The following is a 24,957-nucleotide window of genomic DNA, read 5'->3' as shown; positions in this document are numbered from 1 at the left end:
GTTGATCTAGAAATCAACCAACTTTCAAAAGTCCATTAAAATAGAGTTTTTGAATGTTAACTTGTTGATATGGTCTAAGCAACAATGCCAAAGATTAGTGGAACTCAAATCAAGGGGTTGATTTGAACCTTAGTAAAGTTCTTTAAAGAGTTGTTTGTTTTAATCAAGCATATTGACTCAACCTGTAATTGACCATTTCATTCAAATAAACAAACAAACATTGTTTTTGTTCTTCTGAATGTGAGTCTTTCTGTGTTTGAAGCAGAAATTTAGGTATGCTGATTATGGAATAAAATAGCCATTTAGTTCCAGCCTTTGAAAGGACTTAAAACAAACTAGATGACCCTACAACTAATGTAGCATTTCCATGCTTCATTTCCCACTTGTAGGTCATTAGTGTATCCTAGCTTCATTTGTTTGAGTTATTACCGAAGTAAGAACCTCAAGCGGTATATGATACCAAGGAAGTTTGATTGCTAGGTCACTTCTCTTTAAACTTATAGGTAGAACCGGAATCGTAAATTCCTTTCATTTGTTCCTTTGTTTTCCTATTTCTTGTACCCTTTCTTATAGTCTTAAGAATTGAATTCTTTAGTGTTGACTTTTATACTTTGTTAGACATGTCCAATGTCACCCCAACAAGGTTCTTTACCATTTATGTTGAATATTTTGTTTCAACTAGATGATCTTACCAGAAGCTTCTAAAGTTCTCTAAGCATCGATCTATTCGAATGTCTAGGGACTAGACTCATTCGAGAATTAAATGGAAAAAGATATTAGGTTGTTAACCATTGGTAAAGCTGAGCGTGTTAAACTCAATGCTTCATGATCTCAAAACTACAGTGTATTTTGAATTCACAAGCACCAATTGGTTTGCCATTCGATTTTGATATTCGAAAACAACCATAAAAGTCGCTATAAGAAACGTACATTTTAAATTGCTCACTTTCTCTCTTTTCCGTGAATCGTTCTTGGATTCACTACCAATCGAGGAAATTTACTGTTACCTTTCTAAAAGGATTTATTGCAGTGCAAGATATTTAATTATAAACAATAATTAAAACATACATTGAAGCATGCAAAGTCTAAACATTTATCATGAATAATAACTTGAAAATAAAAGCAATCATGCAATTTAAACAAGTCATTAGCATTTTATTCGAATTATGTGTTCCGGCAGGTGTGAATAAAATGATTCCAAGATCCTAAAATCATTGAAGAACTAAGCACAGTTTGTCGACTTAATCCTAGAACATCTTAGGTAAGCAAAAGCCTTTTGCTAATAGTCTAGAAACTATTCTTGGTTGATAGGTACGTCTAAGAACTTATTAGGTAAACCTATCGAATTTGCCACGACATAAAAGGACTCCTTACTTATATCGTTGAGTTTCACCAAAACTAACATGTACTCACAATTATTTGTGTACCTTGCCCCTTTAGGACCAATAAGTAACACCTCGCTGAGCGAAAACTATTACTAGATTGATGTAAAGGATATCCAAGCAAGTGTATATTTTGGCATGGCACCTTTTAACTCAATTTTTAAGTTTGGAACTTAAGGCTCTTACTATGTTGGTTAGATTTTAAGTGAACAAAATCCTTAATCATGCAACATAATCAAGCTTTTGATCTCATGCATTTTAAGACATATTTAAAAGCAATAAATAACTTAAAACATGCATAAGATATTTGTGATCTAGTATGGCCCGACTTCATCTTGAAGCTTTGACTTCAAAGTCCGTCTTGAAAATCTCCGTGGGAGGCACCATTTTCTTCAAATAGGATAAGCTATAACTAATTACAACTATTTGATGGTTCGCAGACCATATTTGAATTGAAAAATAACTTTGGTACTTTAGACCAATTACATTCAAATTAATGGTACGCAGACCATATTTTCTATCCTATTTGGGCCATACTAGTCACTTCATAACCTGCAAAACAGTACATATACAATATATACCATTCACCCATTCATTATCATGAATGGCCCACATAGCTGGTTAGTAAAACACATTATGCATCACGTAAACATTTGCAGCAATTAATCAAGGGCACCAATAATCTACCAATTATTCAGTCCTTATTAATTCTAATCAAGTTGTTTTAACCTTAAGGATTTGTAGACCTAATCAAGAGTTTATGACTAAAAAGCGCTCCCACTTAAACCAATAAATTCATATGCTTTACCAATTTTAAACATAAAAATGTATTTCTAGTCTAACCGGAAACATACAAATTTAATTAAAATTTAAAGCTCATATCAATTTATAATTGAATCCAAAAAGTTTAATTTAATTTCAGTCGCATTTAAATTAATTCATGATTTTAATTTCAGTAAAATAATTAGAATAAATAACATTTATTATAATTATAATATTCAAAATTAAAATCCAAGAAAATAATTTAAATTATTAATTTTAAAATTAATTAAAATTACGTGAACTGAAATTTTCAAATTAAACATTCAAAACGATCTAATCGTAACGCAAACACCCTACGCGTTGCACGCCCATGGGCCGTACGCACACAGCCATTGCTGGCCATGTGCGTGCAGCCCATGCGCTCGTCGCATAGCTGCTGCTTCCCTATCGCAAGCCTCCGCACGCATTGGTGCTCGCTGCGCGCGCCAGCGCTCATCGCACGCGAGCTATCGCTCGCAGTGCGCGCGCGCAACATCGCTCGCTGGGCGCGCGACATCGCGCGCTGTGCGCGCGAGCCATCGCTCGCTGGGCGCGCGACATCGCTCGCTGGGCGCGCGACATCGCTCGCTGCGCGCGCGAGCCATCGCTCGCTGGCGTGAGCCATCGCTCGCTGGGGCGCGACATCGCGCGCTGTGCGCGCGATTAATGCTGGGCGCAGCGCTCGTGGCACGCGAGCTTGCGCTCGCTGCGCGCGAGGCTGCGCGCTCTTGTGCGAGGCAGCGCGCGCTGTGGCGCAGCTCGCTTGCTGCCCACACGCGACTGCCTTGGCTCGCCCTTCGCCCATGCCCATTCGTTCATTGCTCGTGGCACACGACACAAGGCAGGGCTGCTGCCTTGTGCTCGTGCACTACGCCCTTGCTCATTGCATTCGTGCCGCACGGGCGACGAGCTCCCTTGCTCGTCGTCGCATGCCCGCATTATACAACACCCCTTAAGGGTAACACGAAGCGTCCATTGCTTCGTGCGTGCAAGTTATATGAACGAATCGCATAAAAATTTAAAATTTATATTTAAAATTAATGACAAATTAATAAATATTATTAATTTCATAATTTTAGGGCGAAAAAATCGAAAATTTATTATCCAATTGATTTCCGATTGTTATGGATTCAAGTCTAGGTCATAAAAATTTAAAATTTATCGTAAATTTACAATTTTTATGGTGGTTTTTAATCATAGGTTTCTAATTAAATTACAATTAATTATGAAAATCAAATTAATTCTAAATTATTCTAATTTTCAACAAATTAATCATAATTACAAATTAGATTGCATAATTAACAAGACTAGGCATTCAAACTTGTTAAACATATGCAGTAGGTCAATCAAAAATTCAAGATTTATCAACAAGAATCGCAAATATTTAATTTAACATCTTAAATTTACGAAATTTTGCATTCGAAAAACTAAAACCTTCGAAAAGTCATAGTTAGGCTTCGAATTTGAGAATTCTGGGTTCGGCAGAAAAATATTATTTTTGTCAAAATTTTAGAATGTCTTTTACATGCGGAATTGACACAAAAATCACTCAATTCGGATGAGTAACGAAGAAACTGCCGAAAAACTGCGTACGTATAATTAAATAAACGCAATTTGCAATTAATTAACAATTACGAAAATTAATCACCCCTTTTAATTCTTGCAAATTTGTAATATTTAACCATGTTCATGCAATTTAGATTATGAAAATAATAAGGGGCTCGTGATACCACTGTTAGGTTATGATACATATGACATTACATAGATCATGCGGAAACAACCATTAACCCAGGACAACATATTATTTACACATAATCATATAGCATAATTTAGATGCATACTCTTTGTTGCGTGCCCTCCCTAGCTGCGCCCGAACCGAACAAGAACAAGTCTTTAGGACTCCAAGTGTCGTCCCTCCGTAGATAGTCCACAGCACGTCCGGATCCGCCTTAAGATTGACCAACTAGAATCGCCCTTAAGGTACTAGAAAATTTCGGCACTTTATGAGCAAGGTGTGTGTTTTAATTTTCTCTCAAAAAAAAACTCACTTTTGAATACTTTGAAACTTGTGTATAAATTATGACCCCTAGGCCTTTATTTATAGAGTTATGGAAAAGGAATCGTAATCCTAGTAGGATACGAATTAATTGAAATTAGAATCCTACATGAATTCTATTTAATTAATTTATCCAATTAGGAATAGAAATTTAATCATACACTGACTCTTGTAGATTCAGGAATCACGCATGAGCACAAACTCACACACACACGGCAGCCACAAGGGCTGCCCATGCGCGTGCGAGCAGCAGCCCACGCAGCGCGGCCCACGCATCCGTGGCCCTTGGCGCGCGCTGGGCCTGCCTTGCGGTAGGCCTGGGCGCTGCCTTGGCTGGGCTTGTGGCGCGCATGCTTGCTGGGCGATGGCCCCGGCTTCGTGCTGGGCCTTCGTCCGGCAAGCCTCGTCCGATGCTAATTCGTACGATACGCTTCCGATTAAATTTCCAGTTCCGGAATTTATTTCCGATACGAACAATATTTAATATTTCCGATTCCGGAATTAATTTCCGTTTCGAACAAATATTTAATATTTCCGTTTCCGGAATTATTTTTCGATTCCGGTAATATTTCCGATTCTGACAATATTTCCGTTTCCGGCAATATTTCCGATTCTGGTAATATTTCCATTTCCAATAATATTTTCCGATACGTACCATGTTTCCGTTTCCGGCAACATCTACGACTTGGATAATATTCATATTTCCGATACGATCCATATTTCCGTTTCCGGCAATATCATCGTTTCCGGAGTATTCATTTCTTGCCTGTGACGATCTTAGCTCCCACTGAAACCAAGATCCGTCGGTTCCGAATATTCATAGATGGAGTATTTAATGCCATTAAATACTTGATCCGTTTACGTACTATTTGTGTGACCCTACGGGTTCAGTCAAGAGTAAGCTGTGGATTAATATCATTAATTCCACTTGAACTGAAGCGGCCTCTAGCTAGGCATTCAGCTCACTTGATCTCACTGAATTATTAACTTGTTAATTAATACTGAACCGCATTTATTAGACTTAACATAGAATGCATACTTGGACCAAGGGCATTATTTCCTTCACATCCTAGAGTCATTTGCGTCGCAGTTTAACAAAGCTGCGACGCAAATGTGTTTTGATTTTTTTTTTTTCGAATTCGCGCTCAGCTTAATTGCTTAGGAACATTCTGACTTAGGTTAATATTGCTCGACACTGCTTCCCTCCCAAACCAAACCAACACCAACACTAGCTGCGTTGTTCTCACCGGCGGCTTCACCCTGTTCACTGCCGTCGTCGGTGCTTCACTGCCGTCGTCGTTGCTTCACTGCCGCTCACGGCCAAGGAAGTCCTCCTGCTCCCTCTTCTCTGTCGCTGTCACAAACTGCCGCCGCGGTGTTGCACAGTGTTGCCGCGGCACAGCCGCCCCTGCACACTTCCCATACTACCACCGCCCCCTGCACCACCGCCCCCTGCACGTCCCGCTGCTCTCACATCTCTCCTCTCTTCAATAATTAATTAGGTATTATTTACATTTAAGATTGAATTTTAATTGAATTTTAATTGAATTTTAATTGTGCATTTTAATTATAATTCTGGATATTTTGATTGGAATTTTAATTGTACATTTTAGTTGAATTTTAAGATTGAATATATTATGATTGTGGATATTATTTAATTGAATTTTAATTGTGCACATTTAAGATTTAGGTTTTGTTGAATTTTAATTGTAGTTTTTGATGAATTGTAATAGGTTATTATAATAGTTGGTTTTGTTGAATTTATTTGTTTATTACATTTAGGTTTTATTGAATTAAGGTTATGAAATGAAATTCGGGTTTGTGAATTTGTGATGTGAAATGAATTGTACTATGGGAACTTGTTATTAGTTATGGTAGGTTTTGTTGGAAGCCATGGATTTATAATGATATGAATATCCTAGTTTATATTCTAACCTTTGACAAAATTTGGTCATATTGTTTTATCTTTAGTGGTTGAAAATGGATCGGAGTTGGATGTATGGTAGTAAACGATTTTCTACAAGGTTCTTACAAGGGATTCAAGAGTTCATTAAGGTTGCCTTGAAACATCAATCAGAACATGAATCAAGTTTAATTCTGTGTCCTTGTTGTGATTGCAATAATTCAAGGGGGTATCGGGATATTGATGATATTGTTGATCACATAGTTCGTCGCGGTTTTAAGGGTAACTACACGACGTGGACATGGCATGGTGAGAGCATAGATCATGGGGCAAGTTCTAGTATGCCGAGCTCGAGTCAGCATAATCATTGTGATAATGGTGATGATAATGAAATTGAGGATGATATTGGTGTTGAAAGTGAGGAAGAAGAGGAGAAAGATAGGATAGATGATATGATGCATGATGTGGAAGACCATCATTTCGTTGAGCGTCCCCATATGTATGATAGTATAATCAAAGCTTCCGCAACACCACTATATCCTGGTTCTACACAAACTGTACTTGGTGCCGTCATCGAATATTTCAACTTAAAGGTGGAAAACGGTTGGACCAACAAGAGTTTTTCACAGTTTTTGGAGGCCACGTCTGGTAATCTTCCTGAAGGAAACAAACTTCCAAGGTCTAACTATGAGGCCCAGAAGCTTATGTGTCCTTTGGGTATGGATTATGAGAAGATACACGCGTGTCCAAATGATTGCGTGTTGTATCGAAAGCAGTATGCAAATCTGCATGAGTGTCCAAGATGCGGATTGTCCCGTTACAAGATCGTGGAGAATGATGCAACATCAACTAAGAAGAAACCTTCTCCGGCTAAGGTGCTTTGGTATCTTCCAATTATACCAAGATTTAAGCGCCTTTTCTCAGAAGAGAAAACTGCAAAACTCTTGAGGTGGCATGCCGAAGGGAGGAAGAAAGATGGGTTAATGAGGCATCCTGCTGATTCTCCACAATGGAGGAACATTGATCGAAAGTACAAGGTCTTTAGGGAAGAAGTTCGGAATCTCAGGCTTGGTCTTTGCACGGATGGAATGAACCCATTTGGGACACTTAGTACCCAATATAGCACTTGGCCGGTTCTTCTCACCATATACAATTTGCCTCCTTGGTTATGCATGAAGCGTAGATACATCATGTTGTCGCTCTTAATCTCTGGGCCTAAACAACCCGGAAATGACATAGATGTGTATCTAGAGCCACTCATTGAAGATTTGAAATTGTTGTGGGATGAAGGGGTGTTGATGTTTGATGCATACACCAAAACCAATTTCACTTTACGTGCCATGATTTTTTGTACGATAAATGATTTCCCGGCTTATGGAAATTTGTCAGGGTATTCTGTAAAGGGAAAGAAGGCATGTCCAGTTTGTCATGATGATTTGGTCTCGAGGCGCCTAAAAATTTGTGGGAAAGATGTGTACATGGATTACCGGATGTATCTTCCTGAAGATCACCCATTTCGAAAAGAGAAGGAAGCTTTTAATGGAGAATTGGAGATGAGAGAAGCTCCTGCCCCCTTATGTGCGTGTGAGGTTTATGAACGGGTTAAAGACATTGAGACAGAGTTTGGTAAGCCTTATAAAGGTCAGCCAAGTGGTGGTTACAAGAAGAGGTCTATCTTTTGGGATCTCCCATATTGGAGAGATTTGGAAGTTAGGCATTGTTTGGATGTAATGCATATTGAGAAAAATGTTTGTGATGCCATTGTTGGGACATTGTTGAATATGCAAGGGAAAACGAAGGATGGGCCTAAAGTTAGACAAGATATGGCTGCTATGGGTCGCTCCGAGTTGGCACCTCAAGAAAGGGGAAAACGCTGGTACCTTCCCCCAGCTTGTTTCACCTTGTCTAAAAAGGAGAAAGTTAGCTTTTGTGAGTCTTTGCATGGCTTAAAGGTCCCTGCCGGTTACTCTTCAAATTTTCGTAGACTTGTGTCCATGTCTGACTTGAAATTAGTTGGAATGAAATCTCATGATTGTCACGTGTTGATGCAACAATTGCTGCCGGTTGCAATTCGAGGGATATTGCCGCCACAAGTGAGGTATACCATTACAAGATTGTGTTTCTTTTTCAACACAATTTGTAGCAAGGTGATCAATCCAACAATACTGGATGATTTGCAGGCTGATGTACTTGAGACCATGTGTCGGTTTGAAAAGTATTTTCCGCCATCATTCTTTGACATGATGCCTCATTTGATTATTCATCTTGTTCGTGAAATTAAGCTTTGTGGGCCAGTTTGTATGAGGTACATGTATCCCTTTGAACGGGAAATGGGTACCTTGAAAGATAGAGTGATGAATCCGGCCAAACCTGAAGCTAGTATTGTCCAACGAACCGTCGCGGAGGAAGTTGCTGCATGGGTTTCTCAATATATGGCACGTTTGAAAGAAGTCGGAGTACCAAAGTCTAGACATGATGGGAGACTTGGGGGTCAAGGTACAATTGGCAAGAAAAGGATATCAATCAGTTCTGAAATGATGTGTAAGGTTGAGCTGTTTGTGGTGCAAAGTCTTAGTGAAGTCCATCCATACGTGGCTGAGCACATGAACTTTCTTAGAGAGCAATATCCTTCAAAAAATGGTCCTCAACTGATAAAAGAGCATAATCGTTCATTCCTCACATGGTTCAAGCGTCGAGTGATGGATCAATTTTCCGACACGCCTAATGAGGTATCTGACATGGTGAGATGGTTGGCATATGGTCCTAAATGTCAAGTCATATCTTATGAGGGGTACGACATCAATGGCTATTCTTTTTACACGAAGCGACAAGATGACAAAACGACGATGCAAAATAGTGGTGTTACGGCAATATGTTTGTCTTCAGAGTATGCTAGTGTAAAAGATAGAACACTTGTAGATAAGACGAACTCTTACTATGGAGTCATTGAAGAAATATTAGAGTTGGAATATAAGTATTTTAAGATTCCTCTATTCCGGTGCAAGTGGGTTGATATTAGTCGCGGTGTCAAAAATGATGAACATGGGTACCTGACACTTGTAAACTTTAGTCGAGTTGGGCATCTTGCAGATCCTTTCATATTAGCATCACAGGCAAAACAAATCTTTTACATGGTTGACCCTGCCGATCGTAGTTGGTCAGTTGTTCTGGAAGGAAAAAGAAGAATACTTGGCGTTGAGGATGTAGATGATGAAGAAGAGTATGATGAGCAGTTTAATGAGATTCCACCTTCCTCCTGGCATATCCCTCAAATGATTGACGATGTTGACATGAGTTATACACGCCGAGATCATGATGAAGGATTTTATGTTGAAAAAGAGAAATAGTGAGATAGGTACTATTTTGGAAACTATTTTTTCACCAAGTTAATTTGTAGATTAGTTAAAAGTTGGGTTCGAAAATGTCATTTTTGCTTAAATATGTACTATAACGACCCAATTACCCTTAAATGTGGAATAATAGATTAGTACGAGGCTTAGAAAGTTATAACTATGCATATGAGACATGTAATAAGTTTGAAAACATTCCTTAGGTTGTTTGGTTCAAAGTTGGGTTCGAAAATGTCATTTTTGCCTAAATATGTACTATAACGACCCAATTACCCTTAAATGTGGAATAATAGATTAGTACGAGGCTTAGAAAGTTATAACTATGCATATGAGACATGTAATAAGTTTGAAAACATTCCTTAGGTTGTTTGGTTCAAAGTTGGGTTCGAAAATGTCATTTTTGCCTAAATATGTACTATAACGACCCAATTACCCTTAAATGTGGAATAATAGATTAGTACGAGGCTTAGAAAGTTATAACTATGCATATGAGACATGTAATAAGTTTGAAAACATTCCTTAGGTTGTTTGGTTCAAAGTTGGGTTCGAAAATGTCATTTTTGCCTAAATATGTACTATAACGACCCAATTACCCTTAAATGTGGAATAATATATTAGTACGAGGCTTAGAAAGTTATAACTATGCATATGAGACATGTAATAAGTTTGAAAACATTCCTTAGGTTGTTTGGTTCAAAGTTGGGTTCGAAAATGTCATTTTTGCCTAAATATGTACTATAACGACCCAATTACCCTTAAATGTGGAATAATAGATTAGTACGAGGCTTAGAAAGTTATAACTATGCATATGAGACATGTAATAAGTTTGAAAACATTCCTTAGGTTGTTTGGTTCAAAGTTGGGTTCGAAAATGTCATTTTTGCCTAAATATGTACTATAACGACCCAATTACCCTTAAATGTGGAATAATAGATTAGTACGAGGCTTAGAAAGTTATAACTATGCATATGAGACATGTAATAAGTTTGAAAACATTCCTTAGGTTGTTTGGTTCAAAGTTGGGTCCGAAAATGTCATTTTTGCCTAAATATGTACTATAACGACCCAATTACCCTTAAATGTGGAATAATAGATTAGTACGAGGCTTAGAAAGTTATAACTATGCATATGAGACATGTAATAAGTTTGAAAACATTCCTTAGGTTGTTTGGTTCAAAGTTGGGTTCGAAAATGTCATTTTTGCCTAAATATGTACTATAACGACCCAATTACCCTTAAATGTGGAATAATAGATTAGTACGAGGCTTAGAAAGTTATAACTATGCATATGAGACATGTAATAAGTTTGAAAACATTCCTTAGGTTGTTTGGTTCAAAGTTGGGTTCGAAAATGTCATTTTTGCCTAAATATGTACTATAACGACCCAATTACCCTTAAATGTGGAATAATAGATTAGTACGAGGCTTAGAAAGTTATAACTATGCATATGAGACATGTAATAAGTTTGAAAACATTCCTTAGGTTGTTTGGTTCAAAGTTGGGTTCGAAAATGTCATTTTTGCCTAAATATGTACTATAACGACCCAATTACCCTTAAATGTGGAATAATAGATTAGTACGAGGCTTAGAAAGTTATAACTATGCATATGAGACATGTAATAAGTTTGAAAACATTCCTTAGGTTGTTTGGTTCAAAGTTGGGTTCGAAAATGTCATTTTTGCCTAAATATGTACTAGAACGACCCAATTACCCTTAAATGTGGAATAATAGATTAGTACGAGGCTTAGAAAGTTATAACTATGCATATGAGACATGTAATAAGTTTGAAAACATTCCTTAGGTTGTTTGGTTCAAAGTTGGGTTCGAAAATGTCATTTTTGCCTAAATATGTACTATAACGACCCAATTACCCTTAAATGTGGAATAATAGATTAGTACGAGGCTTAGAAAGTTATAACTATGCATATGAGACATGTAATAAGTTTGAAAACATTCCTTAGGTTGTTTGGTTCAAAGTTGGGTTCGAAAATGTCATTTTTGCCTAAATATGTACTATAACGACCCAATTACCCTTAAATGTGGAATAATAGATTAGTACGAGGCTTAGAAAGTTATAACTATGCATATGAGACATGTAATAAGTTTGAAAACATTCCTTAGGTTGTTTGGTTCAAAGTTGGGTTCGAAAATGTCATTTTTGCCTAAATATGTACTATAACGACCCAATTACCCTTAAATGTGGAATAATATATTAGTACGAGGCTTAGAAAGTTATAACTATGCATATGAGACATGTAATAAGTTTGAAAACATTCCTTAGGTTGTTTGGTTCAAAGTTGGGTTCGAAAATGTCATTTTTGCCTAAATATGTACTATAACGACCCAATTACCCTTAAATGTGGAATAATAGATTAGTACGAGGCTTAGAAAGTTATAACTATGCATATGAGACATGTAATAAGTTTGAAAACATTCCTTAGGTTGTTTGGTTCAAAGTTGGGTTCGAAAATGTCATTTTTGCCTAAATATGTACTATAACGACCCAATTACCCTTAAATGTGGAATAATAGATTAGTACGAGGCTTAGAAAGTTATAACTATGCATATGAGACATGTAATAAGTTTGAAAACATTCCTTAGGTTGTTTGGTTCAAAGTTGGGTTCGAAAATGTCATTTTTGCCTAAATATGTACTATAACGACCCAATTACCCTTAAATGTGGAATAATAGATTAGTACGAGGCTTAGAAAGTTATAACTATGCATATGAGACATGTAATAAGTTTGAAAACATTCCTTAGGTTGTTTGGTTCAAAGTTGGGTTCGAAAATGTCATTTTTGCCTAAATATGTACTATAACGACCCAATTACCCTTAAATGTGGAATAATAGATTAGTACGAGGCTTAGAAAGTTATAACTATGCATATGAGACATGTAATAAGTTTGAAAACATTCCTTAGGTTGTTTGGTTCAAAGTTGGGTTCGAAAATGTCATTTTTGCCTAAATATGTACTATAACGACCCAATTACCCTTAAATGTGGAATAATAGATTAGTACGAGGCTTAGAAAGTTATAACTATGCATATGAGACATGTAATAAGTTTGAAAACATTCCTTAGGTTGTTTGGTTCAAAGTTGGGTTCGAAAATGTCATTTTTGCCTAAAAATGACCTAGGAAAACGTCATTTTATGGGTTAGAATCGAAATAATGACAGCATGCATGATTGATGGTGTCTTTCATGGGTTTCGATCTGTTCCAAAATGTTGCAAAGCTCTGATCAGTTCTGTGCACTGATCTGCACAGTTCTGATCTGAGCTGTGCAGATCAGTGCACAGAACTGGTCAGTTCTGATCAGTTCTGTGCACTGATCTGCACAGCTCAGATCAGAACTGTGCAGATCAGTGCACAGAACTGATCAGTGCACAGAACTGGTCAGTTCTGATCAGTTCTGTGCACTGATCTGCACAGTCGAACTGATCAGTTCTGTGCACTGATCTGCACAGTTCTGATCTGAGCTGTGCAGATCAGTGCACAGAACTGGTCAGTTCTGATCAGTTCTGTGCACTGATCTGCACAGTTCTGATCTGAGCTGTGCAGATCAGTGCACAGAACTGGTCAGCTCTGATCAGTTCTGTGCACTGATCTGCACAGTTCTGATCTAAGCTGTGCAGATCAGTGCACAGAACTGGTCAGTTCTGATCAGTTCTGTGAACTGATCTGCACAGTTCTGATTTGAGCTGTGCAGATCAGTGCACAGAACTGGTCAGCTCTGATCAGTTATGTGCACTGATCTGCACAGTTCTGATCTGAGCTGTGCAGATCAGTGCACAGAACTGGTCAGCTCTGATCAGTTCTGTGCACTGATCTGCACAGTTCTGATCTGAGCTGTGCAGATCAGTGCACAGAACTGGTCAGCTCTGATCAGTTCTGTGCACTGATCTGCACAGTTCTGATCTGAGCTGTGCAGATCAGTGCACAGAACTGGTCAGTTCTTTATTTTTATTTTAAAATCCTGCTTTTGAAGGTATGTAATTTTGATGATTTTCCAATGCAGTAGCGTCAGGCATGGATGAAGATCAACACGCAAATTCAGGTCCTTCTAACAAATCACCAAATCAAGTGCCCCAAAAGCAAAAAAAAAAGGCAAGAGGCCCTACAAAAGGAATAAAATCCATGCCCGGGGTTCCAAGAATAATTGAATGGGATCACTTGGACCGACCCACAGGGAAATGGGCAACGGATTACAAGAATCACATTGGCGAGATAAGTCGCGCAAAGGTTTCAATATTGATCAGAACCTGGGAAGATGTTTCACAAGGAATAAAAGACACTTTGTGGGAAGACGTCAAGGTAACCGGTTTTATTTTGGAAATTCAGTTGTACATATCTACGTGTCTTTTTCATGTGCTAAAAGACTTTCTTGTTCCTTTTCTTTTTCTTTCATTTAGAGAGAATTTCATATCACAGATGAAACTAAGAAAGAAGTTGTCTTAAAGAGTTGTGATAAGCGTTGGAGGGAATTCAAATCAAGATTGACGACTGGTTGGATCCGGGGTACAAGAAAAAGGCCAAAAGATGAAAAGATGCCATATGATTTGTATAGTTATATAACTAAGGATATATGGAAGGAATTTGTGAAGATACGTACCTCCGAAGAAGCTGAGGTATAAAAATTATTCTTATTTAAAGTCTTGTTATAATCTAAGTTTTATTTTGTTGTAATAATTTCTTTTACCCCCCTAAAATTAGGAAATAAGTGAGAAAGCAAGACAAAGTCAATCTTTCAACATATATCCTCATCATATGGGACAGAAATCATATGCTGAAATGACAAGTGAATGGCAGAGAAAAGGGTACATTCCCTCAGTTTCTTCGTCATCTGAAGGTTCCTCTGCGTCTACAATTTCTTCAAGTTTGCCGAGTAGGACATGTTTATGGCTTCTTGCAAGATCGGTACCAGATGAGAAAGGAAATCCTTACTTGCCGGATCAGGGCACACAAAAGGTCAAAGAAAATATTGTAAGTTCATTTAACAATTTTGCGTAATGTTGTGATTCCTCTAATTTCATATATGTTCTTAACTATGAAACCAAGTGTTGAACTTTTCTCAAAACCATTTGATTTCATGTAGGATGAATGGAAAAGGAAACAAGATGAAGGGGAATTTGTTCCCAAAAGTGCACGAGATGATGTCTTATCTCGTGCACTTGGTAAGACTAAAGAAGGGAGACCACTAACATTTGGTGGTGGAGTAGGCATCAAAGCTGTGTGGGGGACCGGAGAGCGGCGTAGCTTTCGACGGTATGGAGATGCGGAGATGGAGGAAATGGAAGCAAGAGTGACCAAAAGGGTCAAAGATGAGACAATACAAGAGATGAACTCCAAGATGGATGCCATGGTCATGGAGAAATTTATCACATTTGCTAAAGAACTTGGTGTCCAAATACCAAGCCATATGAGGATAGACGCAAATGTTCATAGTAGTTGTCGTTCCGGGGGTTTAGATCCATTTGCCGACATTACGGTATGATAATTTGTGTTTTTCAAGTAATTTGTTTCTAGTTAATTCTATTGAACTTTTCTAACATGTTATATTGTATTTGCGTTATTGTTCAAAATAAATAATAAGGAACCTGTCCCGTGCCATCTATACCTGAACATAGGCTCGGAGAAAGTCTTTGTTGCCTATGGTACCATATGTCCAGAGTTGCTCCTTGATCACCACAACGACGTCACGTCCGATAACGTGAAAGTGAGCGTTGATGATTTTGAGCCCGCGTACAAAGAAGCTCCCGTCCCCGTGCCTTCTCAATATATTAAGAAACTTGCTCAAGCTCATGGTACCTTCACTCAGTGGCCAAAGCATTTGGTGTCGCTTATGAATGAGGAGGTAACTAACATATGCATGATAATTTGAAGTAGAACTATTATACCATGTATGCTCACTAATATGTATATCGTTATTTGAAAATCATACCTCAGGTAAACAAGCCTACAAGTAAAGAGCCTAAAGGGAAAGGGAACAAAGGGAAAGAGATAGTGGTTGGGGGAAGTGGAACAAAAGCGTCCAACACTAAATCAAAAACCTATTTCCTTGAAAATTATAAAGTGCAAAATTTGAGTGGTAAGTGCAATGTGATGAAAACTATGATGTTGGGATTAAAAGAAGGGGAGCACGTTAAGGTACATTGCACTAAAAGGACATTCAATATGGAAAAGGACTTTGAAATTAGTGTCACCGTTGAAGACACCGATCAACTTCTCTCGGGAGCATGGCTCAATATATCAATAATACAAGTTTTTGTTACGTGAGTTACCTAAATTCATATTTTGCCCCTAAATTTGATTTTTATGATTGTCTTAACGTTCTTACACTCTATATTATAGGGCTTTGAGTGAGTTGTGTTTTCACGATGATTGTCACCCCAATAGTATTGGATTCATGTGCCCGGAGATGATCTCGGCCACCATGTTAAAGTCCGATGCAGATCGAATTCTATTGTACATGACGAGGTCCATGAGTGCACTTAGTTCTAAGACATTCATCTTATGTCCATACTACGAAAAGTATGAAAATTACTTTGAACTTCGTTTTTAATTGATTGTTATAAATTTAACTTTTTTTTTTCTAACTACATACGTTTATTGTTTGTATGTAGGAGTCACTGGATGCTTTTAGTTCTTTGCTTGTCTAAACGTGAGGTCTACATATTTGATTCTCAACAGAAGAAGAGAAATTTGATGATTAAGGAGCCACTAAACAAGTAAGTAAAGTATGCATATGAAAATGCCATTTTTGCCTAAATTTTTGCCTAAGGTTCTTTAGTTCAAAGTTGGGTTCGAAAACATCATTTTTGCCTAAAAATGACCTAGGACGACCCAAATAGCCTTGAATGTGAAATAATAGATTGTAAAGGGCCTTAGAAAGTTATAACTATGCATATGAGACGTGTAATAAGTTTGAAAACATTCCTTAGGTTCTTTGGTTCAAAGTTGGGTTCGAAAACATCATTTTTGCCTAAAAATGACCTAGGACGACCCAAATAGCCTTAAATGTGAAATAATAGATTGTAAAGGGCCTTAGAAAGTTATAACTATGCATATGAGACGTGTAATAAGTTTGAAAACATTCCTTAGGTTCTTTGGTTCAAAGTTGGGTTCGAAAACATCATTTTTGCCTAAAAATGACCTAGAACGACCCAATTAGCCTTAAATGTGAAATAATAGATTGTAAAGGGCCTTAGAAAGTTATAACTATGCATATGAGACGTGTAATAAGTTTGAAAACATTCCTTAGGTTCTTTGGTTCAAAGTTGGGTTCGAAAACATCATTTTTGCCTAAAAATGACCTAGGACGACCCAATTAGCCTTAAATGTGAAATAATAGATTGTAAAGGGCCTTAGAAAGTTATAACTATGCATATGAGACGTGTAATAAGTTTGAAAACATTCCTTAGGTTCTTTGGTTCAAAGTTGGGTTCGAAAACATCATTTTTGCCTAAAAATGACCTAGGACGACCCAAATAGCCTTGAATGTGAAATAATAGATTGTAAAGGGCCTTAGAAAGTTATAACTATGCATATGAGACGTGTAATAAGTTTGAAAACATTCCTTAGGTTCTTTGGTTCAAAGTTGGGTTCGAAAACATCATTTTTGCCTAAAAATGACCTAGGACGACCCAATTAGCCTTAAATGTGAAATAATAGATTGTAAAGGGCCTTAGAAAGTTATAACTATGCATATGAGACGTGTAATAAGTTTGAAAACATTCCTTAGGTTCTTTGGTTCAAAGTTGGGTTCGAAAACATCATTTTTGCCTAAAAATGACCTAGGACGACCCAAATAGTCTTGAATGTGAAATAATAGATTGTAAAGGGCCTTAGAAAGTTATAACTATGCATATGAGACGTGTAATAAGTTTGAAAACATTCCTTAGGTTCTTTGGTTCAAAGTTGGGTTCGAAAACATCATTTTTGCCTAAAAATGACCTAGGACGACCCAAATAGCCTTAAATGTGAAATAATAGATTGTAAAGGGCCTTAGAAAGTTATAACTATGCATATGAGACGTGTAATAAGTTTGAAAACATTCCTTAGGTTCTTTGGTTCAAAGTTGGGTTCGAAAACATCATTTTTGCCTAAAAATGACCTAGAACGACCCAATTAGCCTTAAATGTGACTACTACGTATATAATTGCATTTACATGTGTAAATAAAGTATATAATTGCACTTACATGTAAAATATTCTTTGCATTTACATGTGTAAACAAAGTATATATAATTGCATATTTTATCGAATGTGTAGTGCTTTTCGGAGTTACAAGAGACTAGGTGGACAATCTAAGGGAACTAAATTAACATGGATTCCAGCACAGGTATATATATATATATAATTAGTTTATTATTTACCTAAGAAATAAGTTTTTCAAAATTATAACATACAATGTGATAGAAATTTTACTTGTGTTATTTATTTTAATGCATTTAGTGTGCTCAACAACCGGGATCACTAGATTGTGGCTACTACGTCATGCGTTTTATGTACGACATAATAATGAATCATGGTAATAGTCAAGATCTTACTAAGGTATGTTCTCATAAACTACGTACTTTATATAATAAATTGAAGTACACAAAACTATTATATTGATCAATCGTTGATAAATTGAATTATTTACACTTTTTTAGGATTTTTCAAGAACATTGCCCTATTCACCGGAGGAGATTAATGAGGTGAAAGATTTTTGGGCAGATTACTTCATGAACAATGTCGAATTTTTAGCTTAATTTGTAATATGAACTTGATCTCTAGCTAGCTACGTACCTTTGTTGTAATAATTTTATGTTTGTTGTAACATGTTGGTTGATCGATCTATGACGAATTTAATTGCCTTTTATTGGGAGCGTTAATTACGTTGTAAACTTTAGTGACAGGTATTAATTATAAATGTATTCCCGGTATTGGGAATGAAGCGTCTAATTTCAAAGACGATCATGTCGGAATTTCCAACTAAAATATTAAAAAACGAATATTTTTTTTTAAAAAATAAGTCATTTGCAACGCACGTTAGCTCAATATGCGAGGCAAATGACTTAATTTTTTGGCGCTAAAATTGTCATTTGCAACGCACATTTAGCTAATGTGCGTTGCAAATGACTTTTCAGCACCATGCCTAAAAAGTTATTTGCGTCGCACATTTAGCTAATGTGCGACGCAAATAACTTTTCAGGCATGGTGCTGAAAAGTCATTTGCAACGCACATTAGCTAAATGTGCGTTGCAAATGAACCTTATTTGCGTCGCACATTTAGCTAATGTGCGTTGCAAATGACTTTCAGCACCATGCCTGAAAAGTTATTTGCGTCGCACATTAGCTAAATGTGCGACGCAAATAAGGTTCATTTGCGTCGCACATTTGACTTTTAGTCATTTGCGTCGAGAGCTTTTGCCACGCACGATGTGCGACGCAAATGTGCTTAAAAGTGCGATGCAAATGACCCTTTTTCCACTAGTGTTGGGAACAACAAGAGACTAGAGAGTCTCGATGTAGATACATTAGCTAACTACTGCAAATACATCCACTAGCCCTTATAGGTACATCAATTATACATCACAGATACATCAACCATAATTAAAGTTCCGATCAACTATTGAAGCTATGGACGTGAAATGGAGAACAGTGGTGGGTAATTGAGCAACGACAATGGTGATTTGGCCGTTTGGGTTAGTTGTCTGGTATGGACTATAGAGGAGAGAGTTGGGTGAAAGAGAGAGAGGGGAGGAAGAAGAATGCGTACACCTGACTTTGGAGACAACAAACCCACGCACGCATATCTTCCAGTTTACAAACGATACCAACAATTACTATCCTGCCATTAATGAGGAACGTGGATTTTTAGCCACCAGATCTATTAAATCAAACGGTGTACGGTACTTCTCACGCTTCTCACACAACTTCCCCTTCTCACGTGAGCCTAAACCTATATATATATATATATATATATATATATATATATATATATATATATATATATTTCAATAAAAAATATGCTAATGTAATAAATTGTATGCCAACTAGGCTGTCATTAAAGCGGTATTTTCTGTAAGACCGTCTTAAATAAAAGTTTGTATTAGTTTAGATATGTTGTGATAAGTTCTCCTTGAATAACTCATTATTCCAAAAAGATTATCCAGGGTCGTCCTTAGAATTTGTTTGTTTCAACATGTTTTAACTTATATTTTGATTTATTTCATAAAAATAGTAATAAGTTAATAGAAGTTCAGATAAATTTACATAAGTTCAGTTCAGCAAAATTAAGTATTTTAAGACAATTTACACACAAATACTTGTAATTTTTTATCAATAAGAAAATAGTTTAGATAAATTGATTTCAGTTGAATTCAGTTGAATCAATCAAAGCTACCGTCCATTCAAAAAAATATATATCAAAGGTATAGGAGGGTTTCTCAGCCCATAATGGCTTGCGTCCAAAATGGACACAAGTACCATTATAAAAATATAAACTGCTTAAAATTTAAAGGAGAAGTGTCCAAAATGAGCTGGAATGGTACTTTTGCACCGTAACGGGGAACGGGATGTGCTGAAATTTGAGGGGGGAAATCATGGTGGGAAAATTTCGCCAAATTGCAGGAAAGATTTTCGCGAAAAGTTGGAGGGAAATATTTCCACGAAATTCCTTCGAAGGCAAGCGTTCCTCTGTTGCTTCAACAGGAGAGAGAAAGAAACCAGAACAAAATCAGAGAGAAAGATAAGGGGAGATGGAGATAAGGGAGTACCAACTTATAGAGAACCCCAATACTCCCAATTTTCAACTGATTGAAAATGTATTTGAAGTTTGGTTCTTCATTGAAATTAAAGTCGAAATTCAAAGAGTATTAACTTGAAGATGAAAATGTATTCATAAATGGAAATGTATCGATTTATGAAAGACAAAATATACTACATTTGGACGTAACAAGTACCATTGATTAACTGGTAAAAAAAAGAATATACTGTATGTGTACCAATATAGATATTGGTACTATATATGTACCATACTTTAGATATGTAACAAAGAAGTTAACATATGATACTAAAAACTTAGGTTGGTACTTCAGTTGTACCATTCCGTACCAGATTTTAGGGAACGGTATGATATATGTACCAAATTTACGACCCGACATAAATTCAGGTATTTTATTTATACCAAATGTGAAATGAACTATATTTGGTATTAAAATAATACTATATTCAAAAAAAATTATATTTGGTACGTATTATGTACCATAATAATTTTACGAAGAAAGTCAATAAGATAATACGAAATCTTGAGAATATTTTTTACCTTTTCAAGGTCCTATTGTCAGAGGAGATTGGTTCCCCTTATTCCGACACGTTATTGGCCTGCCAAAATATCCCAAAAAAAGGGGGGAAATTATGGAAATAGAAGGGCGGGAAAATAGAAAGTACAGTGTAAAAAGAATTTTAGGGGTTTATTGTTTTAGGAGAGATAAAGAAAGCAGAGTTGAATTTGGTATTCCTACAAAAATCAACAGTTGGTCGCACATCATTGAGCAAGTTTAAGGTATGTGCTTGTCTTAATTATGTAAATCAATATATGAATTTTGCATATTCAATTAATGAATTAGGGTAATCAGTTATTGATAAATTGCAATTAAGTTTTGTAATTGAGCAAAACAAATTATGAGCAAAACAAATTATTGGTAATTTGTAAGAATTGAGGCATGATTATTAATTAAGTGTGAATTATAATAATCTGTATTGATAATTAAATAAGTGGGAATGTATAAGCCTTGAGAATAGATAATGATTTTTAGGTACTGAAATAATCTTTGTTAGGGTTTTGAAAGGGGTTTTTACTTAATTGAAATGTAAAATGTTGCAGAAATATGGTTGAATTTGTTGGGAATGATAATGAGGATGTAATTGAGGATGTAATTGAGGAAGTACACATTACGGATGATGAAGAAGAAAATGGAGCCGATGATGATGTAGTGAGTCCTCCATTTGTTGGGATGGTATTCCAGAGTTGGGAAGAAGTGGATACGTACTACAAAAGGTATGGGAGACAACAAGGATTTGGCATACTCCGTGCTGCAGGGTCGTATGTGCAAAAGGGGGGGGGGGGCAAAATCTAAGGAACTGAGGGGATACTTGTGGAAGTGTGAATGTTATGGTCGTGCAGTGTATAGGCGTCGGGTTGAGGGGAAAAGGGTTTACTCAACTAGGGATGAGCTTGGCACCAAAAGGTCAAAGAAATGTGATTGCCCTGTTCTAATGTATTGCAACAGGACCAAGGATGGGGAATGGGTGGTTAAAAGGGCAGTTAATGAGCATAAGAACCATTGTCCAACACCGAGGAAATCTAGGTATGTTCCTAGGTATCGACAGGAAGACATCACCTCTCTTGTAAAGAGGAAGTTGTTTAATGACTACAACTCGGGTGCTAACGTTCCTCAGATATTTAACTGTCTAGCTAGCGAGAGGAATGGAGTTGAGAACGTGACATTCACCAAAAAAGATCTTCAAAACATCATTGCTAGGGATAAGGCAGAAAAGATGAAGGAGGGAGATTGGAATGCAATGTGGAAGTACTTTAAAGCGATGTCTACTGACAATGAAAATTTCTTTCACAAGCATAGGGTGGGTGAGGATAACATATTAAAGGATGTGATGTGGGTAGATGCTAGGAGTAGAGCTGCTTACGAAGAGTTTGGAGATGTTGTAGTGTTTGACTCCACCTACTTAACAAACGAGTATGACTTGCCATTTTCTAACTTTGTTGGGGTTAATCACCATGGTCAAACCATTCTGCTTGGGTGTGCATTGTTATCCCATGAAGATTCAGAGACCTTTGAATGGTTATTTACCGAGTGGTTGTCATGTATGTCTAACAAAAAACCCATTGGTTTTCTTACTGACCAAGACGCTGCCATGAGGAAGGCCCTACGAGAAGTAATGCCTGATGTCCGACATCGATGGTGCTTGTGGCACATACTTACCAAGTTCAGTCACAAACTTGGAAAATACAATGACTATGAGCTGTTCAAAGTTGAGCTTCATAATGTGATTTACAACAGCCTTACCAAGAATGAATTTGAAGTGCAATGGACTGATGTAATCAAGAAGTATAAACTGGAGGGTGAGATTTGGCTTGCAGGTAATTCCATAATTATACTTTTCATTATTTCATATATGGTACATTAATTAAAAAACCATATGGTACATTTTCATGTAGACACACATTTTCCTGCAGAAAAAACAGACCTTAAGATGTTCAAGACTTGTTTATGTTGATTTCCTTTTGCTACTATTTCAGGATTATACCATGGAAGGGAAATGTGGGTGCCTGCATTTATGAACGGGATGTTTTGGGCTGGAATGAAGAGCACTCAAAGATCCGAAAGCATAAACAGGTTCTTTGATGGGTTCGTTGATAAGCACACACGATTGTTTGAGTTTGCTCCATTTTATATTAAAGCAGTGGAATCTAGAGCTAACGATGAGCAACAGGCTGATGCAGCTGACCAAAGGGCAGTTCGCCCGTTGGCCACCCAATTTAGTGTTGAGAGAGCCTTTAGAAAGGTGTACACAGATGCAAAATTCCTCGAGGTTCAAGAGCAGTGCAATCGTGTACTGTACCTTACTTCTCTTGAGACTACTATGGTGTCAGCTGAAGTTGCACATCATAAGCTGGAGGACAGAGTGTGGGTGTTGTGTAAGGAAACCCGCAAGGAATTTTCAACAAAGTACAGGCGGAATTATATTGTGCAGTTCAATTTGGAGACTAAATTGGCGGAGTGCGAATGCAAGCTGTTTGGAAGTGACGGTATACTTTGCAGGCACATTATAAAAGTGTATGACATGCATGACATTCAAGATGTCCCAGATGTTTATATTCTTCGTAGATGGAGGAAAGATGTGTCAAGGAAGCACTCGCGCGTGAAGGTGGTGTACCATGATCCAAGTAAGACCGAAGATGTCATGAAGCATGATAAATTAATGCTAGCATACGAGCCAATCAGTTTGAAGGCGTCAACGAATCCCGAGTGCATTAAAATTGTGATGGATACATTGAAGGTGTTGGAGAAGCGGTTGGATCAACAGTTGATTGGTGTGGAAGATATGGATGCTGATGAGACACAGGATGATGTTGGTACTCCTGGTTTGTCTCAAACCAACAAGAAGAGGGCAACTACTCCAAAATCTGTTACCAATGGGTGCAGTCAAACCAAAAACAAGAGGACCACCAAAAGTACCCCTAAGTCTGTGAACAAACGAAACAAATGTGCAACACCTCCTGATAACGTCAAGGTGAATGATCCTGTGGCAAGAAATAAACCACATAGGACACCAAGTTGTAGGCACCGTTCTTGTGTTGAGCCAAAAAAGAAAACACCCATAAGGAGAAGGAGAAGCAAAACAAATGATGTTGCTGGTTGCTCACAGGAACCTCCCACGCAGGTATTACAAATGTATTTATAGTACTTGTTTCGTTGCAGTTCATATGTCCAAACCATTAACTTTGATTTGACTTATTCTTATTCAGGGCGCTGATGATGTTGAGTTGACACACACTTCTGCTGGGGGTATTGAGATGTTATCTCAAGATGGGTCAGTTGGGTATTTCACCAGCATAGTTGGAGGAGATGATGTTGGTGATGTTGGTGATGTTGGTGATGATGGACTTGGACTTGACAATGTTGATGATCTTTTATGCCGAAATTCTCTTGGGTGGGATAAGTGATTTTCGAAGTCAAAACTATGAAGAGGAAAATAGGTTTAACAATGAAATTGTTTATGTGTTGTTGTTCATTTCAGATATTTGAATGATCTATATGTATGTGTTTCTGTGTATGTGTTTGAATGGGATAGAATCTATATTTATGTGTTGTTATTACCACAACTTTGCGATCCTTACTGTCATTCTTCAAGACTTAAAAAGTACTAATAAACCTAATTTGGTACAAATACTGTACCAAATACAGCACACATAACCCAATTTGGTACAAAAATTCCAAAATCTTTAACAAAGATACCCTAATTTGGTACAACAAATGTAACAAATTCAACATGCGTGGGCTGTATTTGAATAACTAGGGTACCAATTTTTAAAAGTCCCTAATCCATACTTAATTTTTAAAAGTCCCTAATTAGTGTGCAGTAATCCATACTTAATTTTGTTGTATTAAATCTATGCCCTTCCATTACGTTTAATGTGTAGAACCGACATGTACAAATGAAATACCTAACCCTAACCCTAAACCCTCAAACCCTAAAGTAATTACCTATAACCGATATGTACAAATGACAACGGATCTATATCGATTTTCTTTTGTAAGCAATTCGGTTGGTGATGCGGGAATTCATTTCCGATTGATTGGGAGAATATTTAATAATTCCCAATTCATTTCCGTTTTCGAACAAATTTGTAATGTATCCGATTTTGACAATATATTTCTATTTCTGAATAAATTT

The 24,957-nt window shown here is 37.0% G+C and overlaps 2 protein-coding genes across 2 annotated transcripts; both read left to right on the top strand.

Annotated features, from left to right (window-relative positions):
* The first annotated feature begins 15,089 nt into the window (after positions 1–15,089).
* On the top strand, positions 15,090–18,123 carry LOC130467008 (ubiquitin-like-specific protease 1). The gene is made up of 6 exons (XM_056835521.1): positions 15,090–15,347; positions 15,440–15,765; positions 15,845–16,024; positions 16,117–16,221; positions 17,764–17,833; positions 17,947–18,123. The coding sequence occupies exons 1-6, from the start codon at positions 15,336–15,338 to the stop codon at positions 18,106–18,108; spliced, it is 855 nt and encodes a 284-aa protein (XP_056691499.1). The 5' UTR covers positions 15,090–15,335; the 3' UTR covers positions 18,109–18,123.
* A 3,245-nt stretch (positions 18,124–21,368) lies between these two features.
* On the top strand, positions 21,369–24,226 carry LOC110784407 (protein FAR1-RELATED SEQUENCE 5-like). The gene is made up of 4 exons (XM_056836083.1): positions 21,369–21,538; positions 21,672–22,639; positions 22,799–23,943; positions 24,029–24,226. The coding sequence occupies exons 1-4, from the start codon at positions 21,369–21,371 to the stop codon at positions 24,224–24,226; spliced, it is 2,481 nt and encodes an 826-aa protein (XP_056692061.1).
* The last annotated feature ends 731 nt before the right edge of the window (positions 24,227–24,957 follow it).

The sequence above is a fragment of the Spinacia oleracea genome, chromosome 2, assembly GCF_020520425.1.
Source record: "Spinacia oleracea cultivar Varoflay chromosome 2, BTI_SOV_V1, whole genome shotgun sequence".
Lineage (NCBI taxonomy): Eukaryota > Viridiplantae > Streptophyta > Magnoliopsida > Caryophyllales > Amaranthaceae > Spinacia > Spinacia oleracea.
Note: the sequence above shows the minus strand (reverse complement) of the source record. Positions and strands in the feature narration are given on the sequence as shown.